Source organism: Ranitomeya variabilis, chromosome 1, assembly GCF_051348905.1.
Source record: "Ranitomeya variabilis isolate aRanVar5 chromosome 1, aRanVar5.hap1, whole genome shotgun sequence".
NCBI classification, from domain to species: Eukaryota; Metazoa; Chordata; class Amphibia; order Anura; family Dendrobatidae; genus Ranitomeya; species Ranitomeya variabilis.
Window position 1 is genome coordinate 179,249,495 of NC_135232.1, and position 19,638 is coordinate 179,269,132.

Sequence of the window (19,638 nt, forward strand, 5' to 3'; positions counted from 1 at the left end):
TTCTGCCATCATCTTCACAATGTCTTTTGCTTTTGTCCTTGGGTTGATATGCACATGTCAGACCAAAGCATGTTCATCTCTGGGACCCAGAACCCATCTCCTTCCTGAGCGATGTAATGGATGGGCATTCCCATCTTGTTTGTACTTGCGTATAATTGTTTGTACAAAAGAACGAGACACCTTCATGTTTCTTGAAATTGTACCCAAAGATGAGCCAAACTTGTGCAAGTCCACGTTTTTCTTTCCTGATATTTTGGCTGATTTCTTTAGACTTTCCCATGATGCTGCACAAAGAAGCAGTGCGTTTCAGGTGTGCATTGAAATACATGCACAGGTGTGTCTCTAATTAACTCAGATGTTGCCAAAAAAACTAAATCCAAAGCTTCCAAACACATGACATCATCATATGGGCAGTCCAGTACTGTTTAAAGGCATAGTAATGTTGGTGTATATAAACTTTTGACTTTGCAGTAAGTAATAGAAATGCCTTAAAACATTCTCTCTCAATATTCTGCCATTTGGCAAATATTAATAATTATGGTAATCCTAAGCGACCTAAAACGGGAAAGGTTTCTTCTGATTTCTTGTCAGATACTGAGAAAAACATGCATATGTGTCTTTTTATATAGTGTATGTAAACTTCTAGCTTAAACTGTATAAAAATCACCTCTTACTTTTCAAAACAGTTGTACCCTTACAGACCTGTGGATATTTCAGTAGCCCCCGTCTATAAGGAATATATAAATCTGACTACTAGATGATGACATTGTAACGGTTTTAGTGTTATAAATAAGATTCCTCGTACTGAAGTTGTATTACTTTTCAGGAAAGAAGAAATGTTCTATCCTTTGAAATCGGTCACTGAGGACATCTGTTTCTAGTTTCTCTCTTCCTAGTAATAAACTCCACCATCCTTCTTTCCTATTTCAGCTTAATGCTTGCTACTTGTCGTCTTCGTTACACAGTGCCCTCCTCTAATCTATCCATGCCAATCCTTTGTGCCGCTGAGCCGCCTCATCTCCTTTCATTCTGTCATGGTCTCGTGTCCAAGCATATGAATGGGTATGGGGTATTTGCAATACCTGACAAGTTATTGAAGTGTGCGCTGTTTTTGAGGACATTAAAAACCATTTTGTAGCAGGGGGCGTACCAGACATATGCAGGGTGCAGTAGTCACATATTTTTTAGATCTGAGATGTCTAGTATGAATCGGCTTAGTGTTGTTCAAAAGATAGTAAGATTATAGTCAAAGTATTATATACATTTATCCAGACTTTCTCAGGATTGATACTGTTAAGAATGAATTTTTTAGTTCCATGCTTGATATAGTGTATTGAAGCTTAAAGGAAACCTGTAAGTCCGATTTACCTGACTAAACCAGGGCATGAACCTGTACTAAATGTTAATACAATACTAAATTAGCCATAATATTGTGCAGAAAATGACTTGGGAAAACCGCCGCTCTCCTCTGCTTGCTCCTAGCACACCCACTACACTTTGATTGACGTCACTCCAGTCAAAGCTGAATGGGCTTGAAAGCAATGAGGAGACCATGACTTTGCCCCCTTTAGCACCACTTAAAAGGCTGAAATCAACATTATGCCACATTCAAATGTTCATTATTTGTAAGCCAAAACCAGGCGTGGAAGAAAAATACAGAAGTGGTGACGTGTTTCTATTATACCGTACTTTTCCACTAATTGTTCCACTCCTGGTTTTGGCTTACAAATACTGATGTAAGATACAGACCAAATACTGAATGTGTGAGCGTGGCCTAATACTATGGCTCATAACTGAAATTGAACAGGTAATTGGGACCGATTGGTTCCCTCATGGCGTGTCCATTTTAGTAAGTGCTTGTATTTCCCATAGTTGACTATGACTGCACTGTGCTGTTCCTCTATTACTTCTACCATAAATGTCTGGGTGTTGCTAGTAGGGAGCATGTCATGGACACTGCCAGAGCGAGACTGCATATGGACACAACTGTATAAGGAGAACATGGTAGCTGTGAATATTCTGGAGGAATGGCACAATACAGAGTTCTAACGAAATGTTTTGGTTTGTTATTTTATGGGAAAATAGTTACTAAAATAAAAATGTCAGGTGGTGACTATTCCGTTAGATCTTTGGTTCAGGACTACTTGTATTGCATTTCGATTACATTCAGCCCTTGTTGCTTGTAGGCTCGGGCTATTGGACAGAAGTTACCTTCCACCGTGTACCAGTACAACCACATTCAGCCTATTCTTTATGCTCTTGGAGTGGGCATGTCCACCAAGGAGCCGGATCATCTGAAGTTCCTTTTTGAAGCAAGTGAAGACTTCAGCTGTTTGCCAACATTTGGAGTCATCCTTTCTCAGGCCGCCTTCATGGGTGGAGGACTTGCTTCAGTACCAGGCCTAAACATTGATTTTACACGGGTAAGTTATAGTCCATACATAAGGTTTAGAGTAAATCTGATGCTGCATGCGTTAGAATGTAATTTATTTGGTGCTAATCTTTGATTACATTTTATTTTTTGTAAATTAGATTTTTCATATTGAAAAAATGGATTATATGCACATGTTTTAACTTTATAGCCTTGTTAATTGAAGATGGAACTTTTTAACTAAAAGGGGTAACTTTGTGTCTGTTCCTGTTTCACATTTGACCATTATTCCAACTTTTTATTCTTAAACATTCCTTTTGTTATTTTCCTAAAATATTTATTTGTAACCTTATGGTGGGTTATTGCTGTGTGAATGCTCATGGCATGACTTCTCCCTTAGTTACATGCCTGATATGGGAATCCATGGTGCATTTTTTTTCGGGGCAAATGCACAAGTATAATCTGCAGCAATTTTGTCCGTAGTGTATCTCAGGCCTCCAACTCCTTCCCATGAAAAATTGTGATCCACCTTCTGAAAACATTATGTGAAGCTGAATTATAATTACTGTTAAGTCCATGGAACATTTTTTTGGGTGAACTTTTGTCATGTATAGAAATTATTTTTTTTTTTTAAATCAAGCTATCAATATGTACCTTGAATGATTTTACAGATTAGTGGATGACAACATTGTTAGGCTGTGGATACACAGTGATAATGGCTACTGTTGTGCACATACATTCAGAAGGTATATGAATGACAGTGGCAATAGTCAGGATTGACATCTGTCCACCATAGAACACACCCACCAAAAATGATATATATATATATATATATATATATATATATATATATATATATATATATATATATATATATATATATACATACTAGTTGGTGGCCCGATTCTAACGCATCGGGTATTCTAGAATATGTATGTATGTACGTCGCGCTGTGAGTGGGGTTTAAATTCCGCGCCAATATCGCTGATTGGTCGCGCCCTGCTGGCCGATCAGCGAAGCGTGGTTCAAATCTGGCGCCAATTCGCGGCCGGACTGTGCCTGTCGCTGATTGGTCATGGGTGGCCATGCACGACCAATGACCGAAGCGGTGTTTAAATACCGCACCAATATCGCTGATTGGTCGCGGCCGGCTTGAGAAAGGCTCATCCAGAGCCGAAACGTCGCCTGCCACGTGGGTTTGAATTAAAACACAGATTTTCACTTGAAGAAAAGGAGTGCTGCCTTCTTTTTTCTATTTTTTCTTTTTTTTCTTTTTGGATTTATGCATAGTGGATGGATTGCAATTAAGGCCTGTGCACCCGAACCACGAATCATGATGCACGGATACAGCAGAGAACTATAGCACAGCCATTTAGCATACAGCCCACGTAGTATATAGCACAGCCACGTATTGTATTGCCCAGCCACATAATATATTGTACAGCCACGTAATATATTGCACAGCCACATAATATATTGCACAGCCACGTAGTATATTGCACAGCCACGTAGTATATTGCACAGCCACATAGTATATTGCCCAGCCACATAATATATTGCACAGCCACGTAGTATATAGCACAGCCACGTAGTATATAGCACAGCCACGTAGTATATAGCACAGCCACGTAGTATATAGCACACAAACATAGTATATAACACAGCCCATGCAGTATTTAACACAGGCCAAGTAGTATAGAGCACAGCGATGTAGTGTATTGCCCAGCCACGTAATATATACCACAGCCACGTAGTATATAGCACAGAGACATAGTATATAACACAGCCCACACCGTATATAACACAGCCCAAGCAGTATATAACAGCCCACGTAGTATATTGTACAGCCACGTAATATATTGCACAGCCACGTAATATATTGCACATCCACATAGTAGTATATAGCACAGCCACGTAGTATATAACACAGCCCATGCAGTATATAACACAGGCCACGTATAGAGCACAGCGATATAGTATATTGCCCAGCCACAAAATATAAACCACAGCCATGTAGTATATAGCACAGAGACGTAGTATATAACACAGCCCATGGAGTATCTAACACAGCCCACGTAGTATGTAGCAATGTGGGCACCATATCCCTGTTAAAAAAAAAAAAAAAAAGAATTAAAATAAAAAAGTTATATATTCACCTTCCGTCGGCCCCCGGATCCAGCCTAGGCATTTACCGATGCTCCTCGCGATGCTCCGGTCCCAAGAATGCATTGCGGTCTCGCGAGATGATGACGTAGCCGTCTCGCGAGACCGCAGTGCATGGACCGGAGCGTAGCGAGGAGCAGCGGGAAAGGCGCCGGAAGGTCAGTATATAATGATTTTTTTTATTTTGTTTATTATTTTTAACATTAGAACTTTTACTATTGATGCTGCATAGGCAGCATCAATAGTAAAAAGTTGGTCACACAGGGTTAATAGCAGCGTTAACGGACTGCGTTACCCGGCGGCATAACGCGGTGTAACGCAGCCATTAACCCTGTGTGAGCGCTGACTGGAGGGGCAACAGACTGAGAGTAGGAAGGGGCGAATTCGCGGCCGGACTGTGCCCGTCGCTGATTGACGATGCGGGATTTCCATGACAGACGGAGGTACCCCTTAGACATATATATATATGATTTTTATCTATCTATCTATCTATCTATCTATCTATCTATCTATCTCTCTATATATATATATATATATATATATATATTTTCTTTCCACTTAAAGACAAGATGTTTGATAATGGTTAAGCTATTGTAACTCATATGGGGTGCGATTTTCAGAGAGCAGAAAAATCTCTTGCCCTGGGCTACATGTTTGGTTTGACAAATACGTTTGTTCTGCAACTAAGGAGCGATTTTCCTGGACCATACTCCCCTCTTGCTAAACTGCATACATTCTGTACTGTGTAATAGCTAATCGCCAATAGTGCACTTTATGTATTTGTTGTTTTCAGGCAAATATCTATATTGTAAAAGTTCTTTTATCAGTATATCTTAAATTGCACAGAAAATGAATGCATAGTAGCTTCCAAAGCAATGTTAGGTGTTTTTTTGCTAACCGTAGACTCTGCGGTGTCATGTAATGTGCATGACTCTTTGATTGTCTGCACTGCAGCATTCAGCAATGGAAGGAGGCAGCATAGGACAGGACTGACGGCACAGAATAGAGAGCGAGAAAGGAATACAAGCTGTACCAAGGGGCCAGAAGAGATGGGCAGCGAGCTAGTCCTACAAACAGGTATAAAGTGTCATCCCAATGGAGCGATAGGTCAAAAGTTCCCGATATGAGTTCTCCAGGCCAAGCTTAGCCTGACCGTCCCTCTAAGAAGCCAGGGAACTTAGAGAAGAGTACAATTCATATTCCATCATTGATTACTGGGCACTTTTATGCTCATTATTCTGGATTTATATCAGATAATTATCAGTGTCTTAATGAAGTTGCACTAAAGGTGATCATTAGCACATTAGAGTCTGTTATATTTAATTGTACTTTATTTTATTCCTAGGTGCTTCACGGAGAGCAGTATCTTGAATTGTATAAACCTATTCCGACATCAGGTAAGTGCCTAGTTTTCACATTGTGAGGGAATATTCTTTTTTTTTCTTCCATTTAGGATCCACGGTGGACTCCGTGTCTGGCGCCAGAGGCCTCCGCCCTTCTCTTCTACTCTTTAAGCTCATATGCGCCATAGAGTGCCCAGCGGCAGCTGTAGTTCCGCCCGCATTCCTTACATTCAGACATACTATATTGTCTTGCAGTTTCCACATACTACTGCGGTGTAGTGTTTCGCAGTCTTCATTGCTACTAAAGTGCGGTCTCACGCTTGGGTACTTTTTACATACAGCCCTTCTCTGGGAACTTCGTCATATATAGGCCCAGCACATTACGTTACTGATGACGGTCCGTGTGGACCGAAACGCTTCTCATGTGCTACAATAAATTTATCGTTATGCATTTAAGTTGAGTGCTAGATTTACTTTCACTATATTGATGGTTTAGGAACTTAATCTTAGCACCACCCCTTAGCTGTGCACACGGTGTTTCTATATATGTTTTTTTTTTTTTTTTTTTACCGGCAGCAGAGATGACAAGGGCCAATACTAGTCTATGGATCCGTGTAAAACATGTACTGCCCTCAGATGGCCTTCTTGTTTCATCTGTGTTCTGTACATGTTTAACATTGCAAAGTGTAGGAGAAGCTTTGTAGTTTTTTTCTTTTGTCAATCGGAAAAACACTATTGGCACACTGATCCAAAACACTGATGACATCGGTACCATTTTTTCTGATACCGGTGTTATATGGATGTGTTAAGCGGGCCTAAGACATGCTTTGAAAGCCACAGGGGACCAAGTCGCATGGGAAACTGATTGAATGGGCTGTTACCCAGCAGCTTATGCCTCCTACCCTCTGCTGACATATACACGCATTCAAAGAGAGACCAGTCACTCAAGGGGAGAAGGCAGGGAGACGCCAGGGACCAACCTATCCGACTAGTCTTCCTTGCAGCTTAGTGCCAAGCGGCTTTTAAACCATGTTCCAAATTATTATGCAAATTGGACTTAAGTGTCATAAAGATTTAATTGTTTTGTTTTTCAAATAAACTTGTGGATGGTATTGTGTCTCAGGGCTCAATGGATCACTGAAATTAATCTTACAACACATGTGATAATTAGTTTACCGGTGGTTCTAATTAAAGGAAAACTACTTAAAAATGATGTTCCACATTATTAAGCAGGCCACTGGTTTCAAGCAATATGGGAAATAAAAAGGATCTCACTGCTGCTGAAAAACGTTAAATAGTGCAATGCCTTGGACAAGGTATGAAAACATTAAGAGTGATCATCATACTGTGAAGAGATTCGTGACTGAAACAGAGCACAGACAGAGTTCATGCAGATAAAGGCATAATGAGAAAGGTTTCTGCCAGACAAATTCATTGGATTAAGAGAGCAGCTGCCAAAATACCGTTACAAAGCAGCAAACAGTTATTTGAAGCTGCTGGTGCTTCTGGACTCCTTCGAACTTTAAGGTGTAGGATCCTTCAAAGACTTGCTGTGGTGCATAAACCTACTATTCGGCCACCCCTAAACAGCGTTCACAAGCAGAAACTGTTGCAGTGGGCCCAGACATACATTGAAGACTAATTTTCAAACAGTTTTGTTTACTGATGACTGTCGAGCAACCGTGGATGGTCCAGATGGATGGAGTAGTGGATGGTTGGTGGATGGCCACCATGTCCCAACAAGGCTGCGACATCAGCAAGGAGGTGGAGGAGTCATGTTTTGGGCTGGAATCATGGGGTAACAGCTGGTAGGGCCTTTTAAGGTTCCTGAAGGTGTGAAAATGACCTCTGCAAAGTATATAGTTTCTGACTGACAACTTTCTTCCATGGTATAAAAAGCAGAAGCGTGCCTTCAGGAGCAAAATCATCTTCATGCACCATCTCATGCTGCAAAGAATACCTCCAAGTCATTGGCTGCTATGGGCATAAAAGGAGAAACTCTTGGTGTGGCCACCATCTTCCCCTGACCTCAACCCTATAGAGAACCTTTGGAGTATCAACAAGCAAAAGATCTATGAGGGTGGGAGGCAGTTCACATCAAAACAGCAGCTCTGGGAGGCTATTCTGACTTCATGCAAAGAAATACAAGCAGAAACTCTCCAAAAACTCACAAGTTCAATGGATGCAGGAATTGTGAAGGTGATATCAAAGAAGGGTTCCTATGTTAACATGTAACTTGGCCTGTTAGGATGTTTTGGCGTTAAATAGCTTTTTTGTTCAGTGAATGTGACCTCCTAATGCTGCAAATTCAAATGAGCGTTTTCAATTCTTTAAAACATGTCAAATGTTTAGAAATTCTACTGTGCCTAATAAACAGTGCATTTTGAGTTTTTATTCATTTTGGAGATTATACTGTTATCATTGGGAGGTTTCTTCAATAAAATTTGATGTCTACTCTAACAGGTTATGACTTTTATTAGACTGACTGTCATTTGCACCGACCATTTAGGAAAATCCGAGAAAAATGTAATTTGCATAATAATTCGGAACGTGGTGTAAGACAGGTTTTTCTCTGAAATGCCGCAGTATTTCAGAGTCAAATATACCTGGCTGTAATAATGCAGCCAGGCCCCGATGCTTGCTGTCCCTGGATCTGGCAACATGTATCAACTGTCAGGTTCCCTTTAATCTCAACTTTGTAACATATCACATGTCTAGAGATTAGATGATGACTTGCTGATTGCTGGTGGTCAGACTGTAGGAACCTCCATCAACAATGGAGCGCTGACTGCACGAGATTGCCTGAGATAACTAACTTATACACTTGTCTTTCTGCCAGTTCTATAGACCATGAATGAGACACTTCAGTAGGATCTGAGCTGTGGTTCTTGGCAACAGCCACTAAACTGAATGGACCCTTGAAAGTACAACTCTGTTCACACTGTTTACATCAGGCTACATCAATATTCCACTTCAAACATACGTTTACATCAAAATATGATGAAAACGGCTTTTATTGCTTTTTATTATAAAAGCCAAATACTAAAAGAAATGGCTGAAAATTTACACCATAAAATAAAAAATGTATGCAAACATACAAAGTAACTTACATAGTATCAGTAACTTACGACGTGGTAAAGGGCACTTACCAAACACCCCAGTGCTACTGTGCCCTTTACCGCTAAGTGAGTTATTGATATAGTATGGCACATCCATAGTTCCCAAACACCTCAGTGGTACTGTGCCCTTTACCGCTAGGTGAGTTACTTATATATGTGCCATACCTGTTTATCATGTAGTATTTTCACTACTTTACATCTTTGTGTATATAATGTGATGCTGCTTTATATGCAGAAACTAGAATAAACCATAAAGAAGGCCAAAAATAGTTGATCTCCAGAATCAGGACTGAAGAGTCAGACACTTGTACGCTGTTTTTTTTTTTTTTCTTTCCCTCCCTTTCAGAACATTTAGTAAAATATTCTGTTTGTATGGACGATCTATGCCGATAAACTCCGCACAGCGTTTTCTCTTGTCCTGAAATGGTCAAGCAATGAAATGTTTTAGTTTGTTCAAGCTGATTCTCTGTGGGCGCTGTGGTGTGCTTACTGTGGGTAAATGGATTTTCTCCACAAGTGTCATAAGGACTTTATATGAGACACAAACTGAATTCATCATTTTTTTAAGAAGCCTTTAAAAATAAAATGCATGGAAGTCTCCTGTGAAGAGCCCTACTTTGGAAGCTGTTGGTATTTTATTGCAGGTCTGCAGTAGTTTTCAAGTGCTTCCCAAGTGATGTGTATGTGTTAAATATTCAGCCGGAGAACACCTCGGAGACTCATTTATGTGATCAGCACAATTTCAAGGTTGCACTTTAAAATGTTCTATTTATGACCTTGAAATGGTGGAAAGGGTACGGTTGTAATGCGTTACTCTGCATTTTACATACTTAATGATGGGCTGCATGTCTTGTGCAATTTGTACTAGAAAGGAAAACCCAAATTAATGCACATTGCATAGTTCTCACTGTTTCTTAAAGAGAGGTTCTTTCCCGTTATTACATATCGTGGACTATTAACCCCTTAGGCTACGTTCACATTAGCGTCGTGCGGCGCAGCGTCGGGCGCAGCCGCGGCGACGCATGCGTCATGCGCCCCTATATTTAACATGGGGGGGAGCACAGACATGCGTTGTCTTGCGTTTTGTGACGCATGCGTCATTTTGGCGCAACTGTCGGCGCAGAGGACGCTGCATGATGCAGTTTTTTCTGCGCCAAAAATCATGCAAAAAATGAATGCATGCGTCACAAAACGCTGCGTTGTGCATGCTTTTTGCATGCGTTGTGCGTTGCGTCGCCGACGTCCGCCGCACAACGCAAATGTGAACGTAGCCTTAATGACCGCCAATACGTCTTTTAACTGACCTGAGATATAAGAGACTAGCCTCCCCATACAGGTGACAATCCAGCAGCTGTTGGCTGTACACTATAGCTGACAACTTGCTGCATAAGCCACGATCAGTGTTTGCACCGTCCAAATCTGTTTAACCCTTAAGATGCTGCTGTCAATAGTGACTACATCATGTAAATGGTTAACAGAGTGTGGGGGTCTTCCTCTTTATCCCAATTGGTGCCCTCAGATCATGATTGTGTGGTCCTGATGTTTGCCATGGCAATTCATGACCAAATAGCGGCCTTACAATCTGCCGGCTGTTGTAACTTGTTCAGAAGTTAGCAACATTTAAGCGGTAAAAATACACTTTTTCATTTCTGTTATGCCACTTTGCATTAATTCCTGAAAATCACCTGAAGGGTTAATAAACTACCTGACTGCAGTTTTCAATATTTCAGGGGGTGCCGTTTTTAAAATGGTATAACTTTTGGGGTCTTCCCAATATGTGGGACCCCTAAAGTCACTTCAAACATGGATACGTCCCTAAAAAAATACATTTTGTAAATTTCCTAGAAAAAATTAAAAATTACTGCTACATTTTTAAACCTCCTAAAATGCTAACAAAATAAAAGAACATTTTACAAACGGTGCAGATGTAAAGCAGACATGTGGGAAATATTATTTATTAATGTTTTGCTATGGTATGACTAGCTTAAAGGGATAATCATTAAAAATTTGAAAATTGCTAATTTTTTAACATTTTTCTCAAATTTGGATATTTTTTATAAATAAGCGCAAAACATATCAACCTAAACTTACTATTATCATAAAGTATAATGTGTCACGAAAAAACAATCTCAAAATCACTGGGATTTGTTGAAGTGTGCCAGAGTTATTCACATAAAGTGACACTGGTCAGATTTAAAAAATTTGGCTCCGTCACTAAGGGGTCAATTTTCCAATACAATGCTTGTTTATTGGAGGTATCGAAACCTTAGATTTGCTGTGGAATATTTCTCAGCTGCAGGGAAATCCACACTTTTTTTGTTCGTGTGCAAATTTACGTGCGATTTGGTGCTGTGGATCAGCTAAAATACAGGACAAACCCTAGAACTCCCTTGGCTTCTCCATGGTAGCACCAACCCGTTTCTCTGTCAGTCTCGGCCTCCAGTGATTGTGTGGTGGCCCTTATGAATCTTGCCGCCTGTGGTTGGCACAAGTGACCGCGAGTCATCACTGGTGGCCGGGAGTACAGAGGCTGTCGGCCAACTAGGGAATTGTTGCCAAGGTTGCCCCAGGGGAGGCGAGTGTATTCCCTTTTTGAACTTTGAGTAAAACTTTTTTTTGCGTTTGTTTTTAATTGTGGATTCTTGATAATTGCTGCGTACAACAGGTAAATGACCCCCGAATCCATAACAATCGGATTTTAGGATATTGGCTTACCAATTAATCTTAAGGCTATGTGCACACGCTGCGGATTTTGCTGCGGAATTTTCCGCAGCGGTTTTGCAAAATCCGCAGTGCAACACCACTGCGGTTTTCACTGCGGATTTTTGTGTGGTTTCTTCTGCGGATTCCTCTGCGGGTTTTCAACTGCGCTTTCCTATTGGTGCAAGTTGGAATCCGCAGAAAGAAGTGACATGCTCCTTTTTTTCTGCAGAGAATCCGCGTGGATTTTTCTGCATCGTATGCACTGCGGATTTTGTTTTCCATAGGGTTACATTGTACTGTACACCGTATGGAAAACTGCTGCGGATCCGCAGCGTCAAATCCGCTGCGGATCCGCAGCAAAGTCCGCAGCGTGTGCACGTAGCCTAATAGGGAAAATTCACATCATGTATTGAATGCAGATTTAAACGGGACATTTTTTTTTCACTTAACTGCATGTAATTGAGGCTAAAAATACTTTTTGCAATTGACATTAAAAAAATTTGACTTTTACAGTTTTTTTTGTTATTATTTCATCACACATACTTTGATTTAGTCTGTGGTCAAAATTGAGAGGAGCTCAGAAAAGGCAGATGGAAAATGCAAGCTCACTGTCTGGCCATGTCTGGCCACCATAGTGTGCTGACTGATGGATTCACATTTAACTCATTCTGGGCAAGCTGTGAAACATTTTTAATAACTGTTCAAAATATTTTTTTTAAAAAAATGACTATCCCCAATTGCATGCAGTTCAGTTAAAGGGAATCTGTCAGCAGAATTCCAGCATTACTTTTAGACCACGTTCACACGTTCAGTATTTGGTCAGTATTTTACATCAGTATTTGTAAGCCAAAACCAGGAGTGGAACAGAGGAAAGTATAACAAATACAGAAGTGGTGACGCGTTTCTATCACCCACTCCTGGACTAACAAATACTGAACATGTGAACATGGCTTTACCTAGATAGTCTGTTACTGAGAAATTGGTGTTTGAATTGATATATAAATGAGGCTATAGATCTGAAGCCTCTGCCATTCCAGCTCTGTTCCCCACTTAGCGCCGGCACCTCCCATTTGTCTGTTGCCCTCTATTTTTTATGATTTCAGGCAAAGGAGCAAGCAGGAGGATGTGGCACTGAGAGGGGAATAGAGCTGGAGTGACCAAGACTTCAGGCGAAAATCTGAAATGCCCTTTACAAGTCACAGTCCCATATGAACAGCATTATAATTAACTCTTGTAATGCTTACCATGGCCACTCGCCAATCCAAACTAGGCATCGCAAAGAACAATCAAGAGGTGGAATACAGACGTTTCTGTAGACTGCTCAGTACCACAGTAATATAACCATGGCTACTCTCAGGTCAGACATGGATGATCCAATCGTTTTCTTCTACTGCTGTGTCCTGATCTATATTTATAGCTGGTCACTATAGGGGTCAGTGTCCTTATCCATTACGCTGCAGTGTTTTCCAGACTGATCAAGTTATTAATAAATGGATGTGTTTTCCCAACTGAGCGTAAGTCCTGGTGTTGTAAGGCAGTGATTAACCTTCTGCCACTTTTCTCATTAACTCTTCTCTGGAGCCTGATTCCAGTTAGAAATGGATGTTCTTATTTATTAGGCGTACATTGGATTGTCCTTCGTGCGTGTCACTTTTCTCTCTGTAATTGGGATAAATGACAGAACTATTCTACATGAAAGAGTCCAGCAACTTTGTAACTTTGTAGGTACATGAAGCTTGTATTCATCCTTTTATATCCTGGTCTAAAGTCCAGTGTTTTGTAAATCTTTGCATCATCCATTTTTTTTTTCTCTGCTGTCTCTATCGCTGCTAATAACCAGCCTTATCTGCTGCGTGACTACGGGTTGGTGACAGTCTGCAATCTGTGTCTAAAATAATTTCATCTGTCCTTATGTGCGATATTGGGTTTCCTGCCAACGGAGCTCATGGTTCACCAATCTCATGTGCATTTCTTTCGTGTTGGCTTGATTATTAGGTCAAGAATGAAAGTTGTTTTAATTACACTTTAAAGGAGAAAAAATTGCATTGATTTAATCAACATTTGAAGTGAAAAGTATGCGGAACCAGGCTGGACGGCATCTGCTGCTCGGCTTCTGTGAAATTGTTACAATGGACCAGAGTAATAACATTTTACATGTAACTGCGGCTCTGTGAAGCGTTTCAGGTACACGTATATGAACTGGACATTTGCTGATCAACTGGTATTTACTTGGATTGATATGATTAAAGTAGTTACCATCTACTGGAAAACACTTTGTTAGTGACCCCAGGGTGCTGCATATGTTAAAGAAATATATATATACAGTCATGGCCGAAAGTGTTGACACCCCACCCCAGAAAATGTGTTGTTTTTTTTCCTTCAAGAAAATGATTGCAATTACACGTTTTGTTATACACGTGTTTATTACCTTGGAACAACACAAAAAAATTAAGGGAAAAAAGGACAAATTGGACATAATTTTACACACAACCCCCAAAACTGTCAGGACAAAATTGTTGGCACCCTCAACTTGATATTTTGTTGCACACCCTTTGGAATAAATAGCTGCACTCAATCGCTTTCAATAACCATGAACAAGCTTCTGGCATCTCTCAACAGGAATTTTGGACCACTCTTCTTTTGCAAACTTTTCCAGGTCTCTCGTATTTGAAGGTGCCTTCTCCTATCAGCAATTTAAAGATCTCTCTACAGGTGTTCAAGATCTGGCCTCATTACTGGCCACTTCAGAACTCTCCAGCACTTTGTTTCCATCCATTTCTGGGTGCTTCTTGAAGTGTGTTTGAGGTCATTGTCTTGCTGGAAGACCCATGTGACCTTGGACGCAAACCCAGCTCCAGCTTTCTGACACTGGCCACTACATTGCGACCCAAAATCGTTTGGTGATCTTCGGATTTCATGAAGCCTTGCAACCAGTGCCATGGGTAGCGAAACGACCACAAAACATCTTTGAACTTCCACTATATTGATTGTACTGTGTTATTTTCTTTGTAGACCTCATTCCATTTTCAGTAAAATGATGTGCTTTATCAAAAAGCACTATCTTGGTCTCAACTATCCACAAGCTTTCCCAGAATGACTTTAGACTACTCAAGTACTTTTTGGCAAGCTGTAGTCTAGCTTCCTTTTGTCTCTGTATCAGGAGTGGGGTCCTCCTGGGTCTCCTACCATAGCATTTCATTTCATTCAAATGTCGACAGGCAGTTCGCACTGACACTGATATGCACCCTGAGCCTGCAGGACAGCTTGAATTTCTTTGTAACTTGATTGGGACTGCTTATCCACTGCTTTGCGCTGCAACCTTTTATCAATTTTTCTCGTACAAGGAGACCGTGCCATGGGTTGTAAACTTCTTTATTATGCTGCGCACCGTGGACAAAGGAACATAAAGATCACTGGAGATTGAATTGTAACCTTGAGATTGTTGATATTTCTCAACAATTTTGGTTCTCAAGTCCTCAGACAGTTCTCTTCTCTTTCTGTTCTCCTCTGTTTATTTCCTTTGTGTGTATTGAAATACAAATGTGTATAACAAAACGTGTAATTGCAATCATTTTCTTGAAGAAATACTTTTTGAACAATCTCAAGGTTGCAGCACTTTCAACCATGACTGTGAGATATATATATATATATAGATATATATATATATATACACACTAGATGGTGGCCCGATTCTAACGCATCGGGTATTCTAGAATATGCATGTCCACGTAGTATATTGAACAGTAAAAAAGTTATGTTTCAGCTCACCCCCATCAGCAAATCCGTGAGAGTCCACAGGAACATCCGAGCAAGGAAAACGCCACCGCCCAACGTCCTCTGCTCAGTAAGTAAGAAAAAAAAAAAAAAAATCCAGCTCCGGAGTAAAAGTCATCAATTTTATTTCCACATATTTAAAATTCGGAAAAAGCTGCTTGCTAGTTACTGCACAACTATTTCAGAAAAGAAGCCATAAGTTAGCTGAACGCGTTTCGAGCACGCATGGTGCTCTTTGTCCACAGCCTGGCTAATAGTTGTGCAGTAACTTGCAAGCAGCTTTTTTCGAATTTTAAATATGTGGAAATAAAATTGATGACTTTTACTCCGGAGCTGGATTTTTTTTTTTTCTTACTTACTCACGTAGTATATTGCCCAGCCACGTAGTATATTGCCTAGTCTCGTAGTATATTGCCCAGCCACGTAGTATATTGCCCAGTCACGTAGTATATTGCCTATTCTCGTAGTATATTGCCCAGTCACGTAGTATATTGCCCAGCCACGTAGTATATTGCCCAGCCACGTAGTATATTGCCCAGCCACGTAGTATATTGCCCAGCGACGTAGTATATTGCTCAGTGCCGTAGTATATTGCCCAGCCAGGTAGTATATTGCCCAGCGACGTAGTATATTGCTCAATGCCATAGTATATTGCCCAGTGACGTAGTATACAGCACAGAGCCACGTAGTATATTGCACAGCGAAGTAGTATACAGCACCCAGTCACGTAGTATATTGCCCAGTCACGTAGTATATTGCCCAGCCACGTCTGTCACAGGTTAAAAAATAAAAAATAAACATATACTCACCTTTCCGAGGGCCCCTTGTAGTCCACGGCAGCTTCCGGTCCCAGGGTTGGTCTGAGCGCAGGACTTGTCATGACGGCGCGGTCACATGACCGTGACGCCATGGCAGGTGCTTCTGCCATACGATCTTTGCCACCGCAACCTGTAACGGAAGATGGCGGGCAGCGCGAGCGGCTCAGCGGACTACAGAGGGTGAGTATAGCAGTTTTTTTTATTTATTATTTTTAACATTACATTTTGTACTATTGATGCCGCATAGGCAGCGTCCATAGTACAAAGTTGGGGACACACAGGGTTAATAGCACCGGTAACGGAGTGCGTTACCCGTGGCATAACGTGGTCTGTTACCGCAGGCATTAACCCTGTGTGAGCGCTGACCAGAGGGGTGTATGCAGGCGCTGGGCAGTGAGTGCGGGGAGTAAGGAGCGGCCATTTTTTTTCCGGACTGTGCACGTCACTGATTGGTCGCGGCAGCAGCTGCCGAGACCAATCAGCGAACGAATAACCGCGACAGAAAGACGGAAGTACCCTTAGACAATTATATAGCAGACTTATATGAGGCATCGTGATTACTCCCTATTCCTGCCCCTGCACAGTAGCTCTGCCCCCACCACATCACCACACAATCCCGCCCCCACCACATTACCACAAATCCCGCCCCCCAACACATCACCACACAAAATCCCGCCACCACACAAAATCCCACCCCCCATCACGTCACCACACATAATCCCGCCCCCCACGACATCACCAGACATAATCCCGCCCCCCCACCACACACAATCCTGCCCCCCCACGACATCACACATAATCCCCCACCACATCACCACACATAATCCCGCCCCCCACCACATTACCACACATAATCCCGCCCCCCAGCACCACACAATCCCGCCCCCCCAGCACCACACATAATCCCGCCCCCCACGACAGCACCACACATAATCCCACCCCCACCACATTACCACACATAATCCCACACCCCACCACATTACCACACATATCACCCCCCACCACATTACCACACATAATCCCACCCCCCACCACATTACCGCACATAATCCCACACCCCACCACATTACCACACATATCACCCCCCACCACATTACCACACATAATCCCACCCCCCACCACATTACCGCACATAATCCCGCCCCCCCACATTACTACACATAATCCCGCCCTCCCACCACATCACCACACACAATCCCGCCCCCCACCACATCACCACACATAATCCCGCCCCCACCACATCACCACACATAATCCCGCCCCCCACCACATCACCACAGATAATCCCGCCCCCCACCACATTACCACACACAATCCTGCACCCCACATTACCACACACAATCCCGCCCCCCACCACATTACCACACATAATCCCGCCCCCCCACATTACTACACATAATCCCGCCCCCCACCACATCACCACACATAATTCTGCCCTCCCACCACATCACCACACATAAAATCTTGCCCTCCCACCACATCACCACACATAATCCTGCCCCCCCACCACATTACCACACACAATCCCGCCCCCCACCACATTACCACACACAATCCTGCCCCCCACCACATTACCACACACAATCCCGCCCCCCACCACATTACTACTGATAATCCCACCCCCCACCACATTACCACAGATAATCCTGCCCCCACCACATTACTACACATAATCCCACCCCCCACCACATTACCACACACAATCCCGCCCCCCAACACATTACCACACATAATCCCGCCCCCCCACATTACTACACATAATCCCGCCCCCCACCACATCACCACACATAATTCTGCCCTCCCACCACATCACCACACATAATCCCGCCCTCCCACCACATCACCACACATAATCCCGCCCCCACCACATTACCACACATATTCCCGCCCCCCACCACATTACTACTGATAATCCCACCCCCCACCACATTACCACAGATAATCCTGCCCCCCACCACATTACCACACATAATCCCGCCCCCCACCACATTACCACACACAATCCCGCCCCCCACCACATTACCACACACACTCCCGCCCCCCAACACATTACCACACAATTCCTGCCCCCCCAGCCCATTACTACACATAATCCCACCCGCCCACCAAACGCATCCACACATAATCCCACCCGCCCACCACATCACCACACATAATCCCGCCCTCCCACCACATCACCACACATAATCTCGCCCTCTCACCACATCACCACACATAATCCCGCCCCCCTACATCACCACACACAATCCCGCCCTCGCACCACATTACTATACATAATCCCGCCCCCACCACATTACCACACATAATCCCGCCCCCACCACATTACCACACACAATTCTGCCCCCACCACATCACCACACATAATCCTGCCCCCACCACATTACCACACACAATCCTGCCCCCACCACATTACCACACATAATCCCGCCCCCCCAACGCATTACCACCCACAATCCTGCCCCCCACCACATTACCACACACAATCCCGCCCCCTACCACATTACCACCCACAATCCTGCCCCCACCACATTACTACACATAATCCCGCCCCCCCACCACATCACCACACACAATCCCGCCCTCCCACCACATCACCACACATAATCCCGCCCCTCCACATCACCACACATAATCCCGCCCCCCCACATCACCACACATAATCCCGCCCCCCACATCACCACACATAATCCCGCCCCCACCACATCACCACACACAATCCTGCCCTCCCACCACATTACTACACATAATCCCACCTCCCCACATTACCACACATAATCCCACCTCCCCACATTACCACACACAATTCCGCCCCCCACCACATTACCACACACAATCCCGCCCCCCACCACATCACCACACATAATCCTGCCCCCACCACATTACCACACATAATCCCGCCCCCCACCACATTACCACACATAATCCCGCCCCCCCACCACATTACCACACATAATCCCGCCCCCCCACCACATTACCACACACAATCCTGCACCCCACATTTCCACACATAATCCTGCCCCCACCACATTATCACACAATCCCGCCCCCAACCACATTATCACACAATCCCGCCCCACCACATTATCACACATAATCCCGCCCCCCACCACATTACCACACACAATCCCGCCCCCCACCACATTACCACACACAATCCCGCCCCCCCACCACATTACCACACACAATCCCGCCCCCCCACCACATTACCACACACAATCCCGCCCCCCACCACATTACCACACATAATCCCGCCCCCACCACATTATCACAGATAATCCCGCCCCCACCATATTGCTATATATATATATATATATATATATATATATATATATATATATATATACACA

The 19,638-nt window shown here is 43.0% G+C and overlaps 1 protein-coding gene across 1 annotated transcript in view; it reads left to right on the plus strand.

Annotated features, from left to right (window-relative positions):
• The window catches only part of HSD17B4 (hydroxysteroid 17-beta dehydrogenase 4), a 412,752-nt gene that overhangs the window by 201,832 nt on the left and 191,282 nt on the right, over positions 1–19,638 (plus strand). The window contains exons 13-14 of the mRNA XM_077290859.1: positions 2,187–2,423; positions 5,880–5,931. Of these exons, the coding sequence (XP_077146974.1) occupies positions 2,187–2,423; positions 5,880–5,931 (289 nt within the window). The remainder of the gene's footprint in view (positions 1–2,186; positions 2,424–5,879; positions 5,932–19,638) is intronic.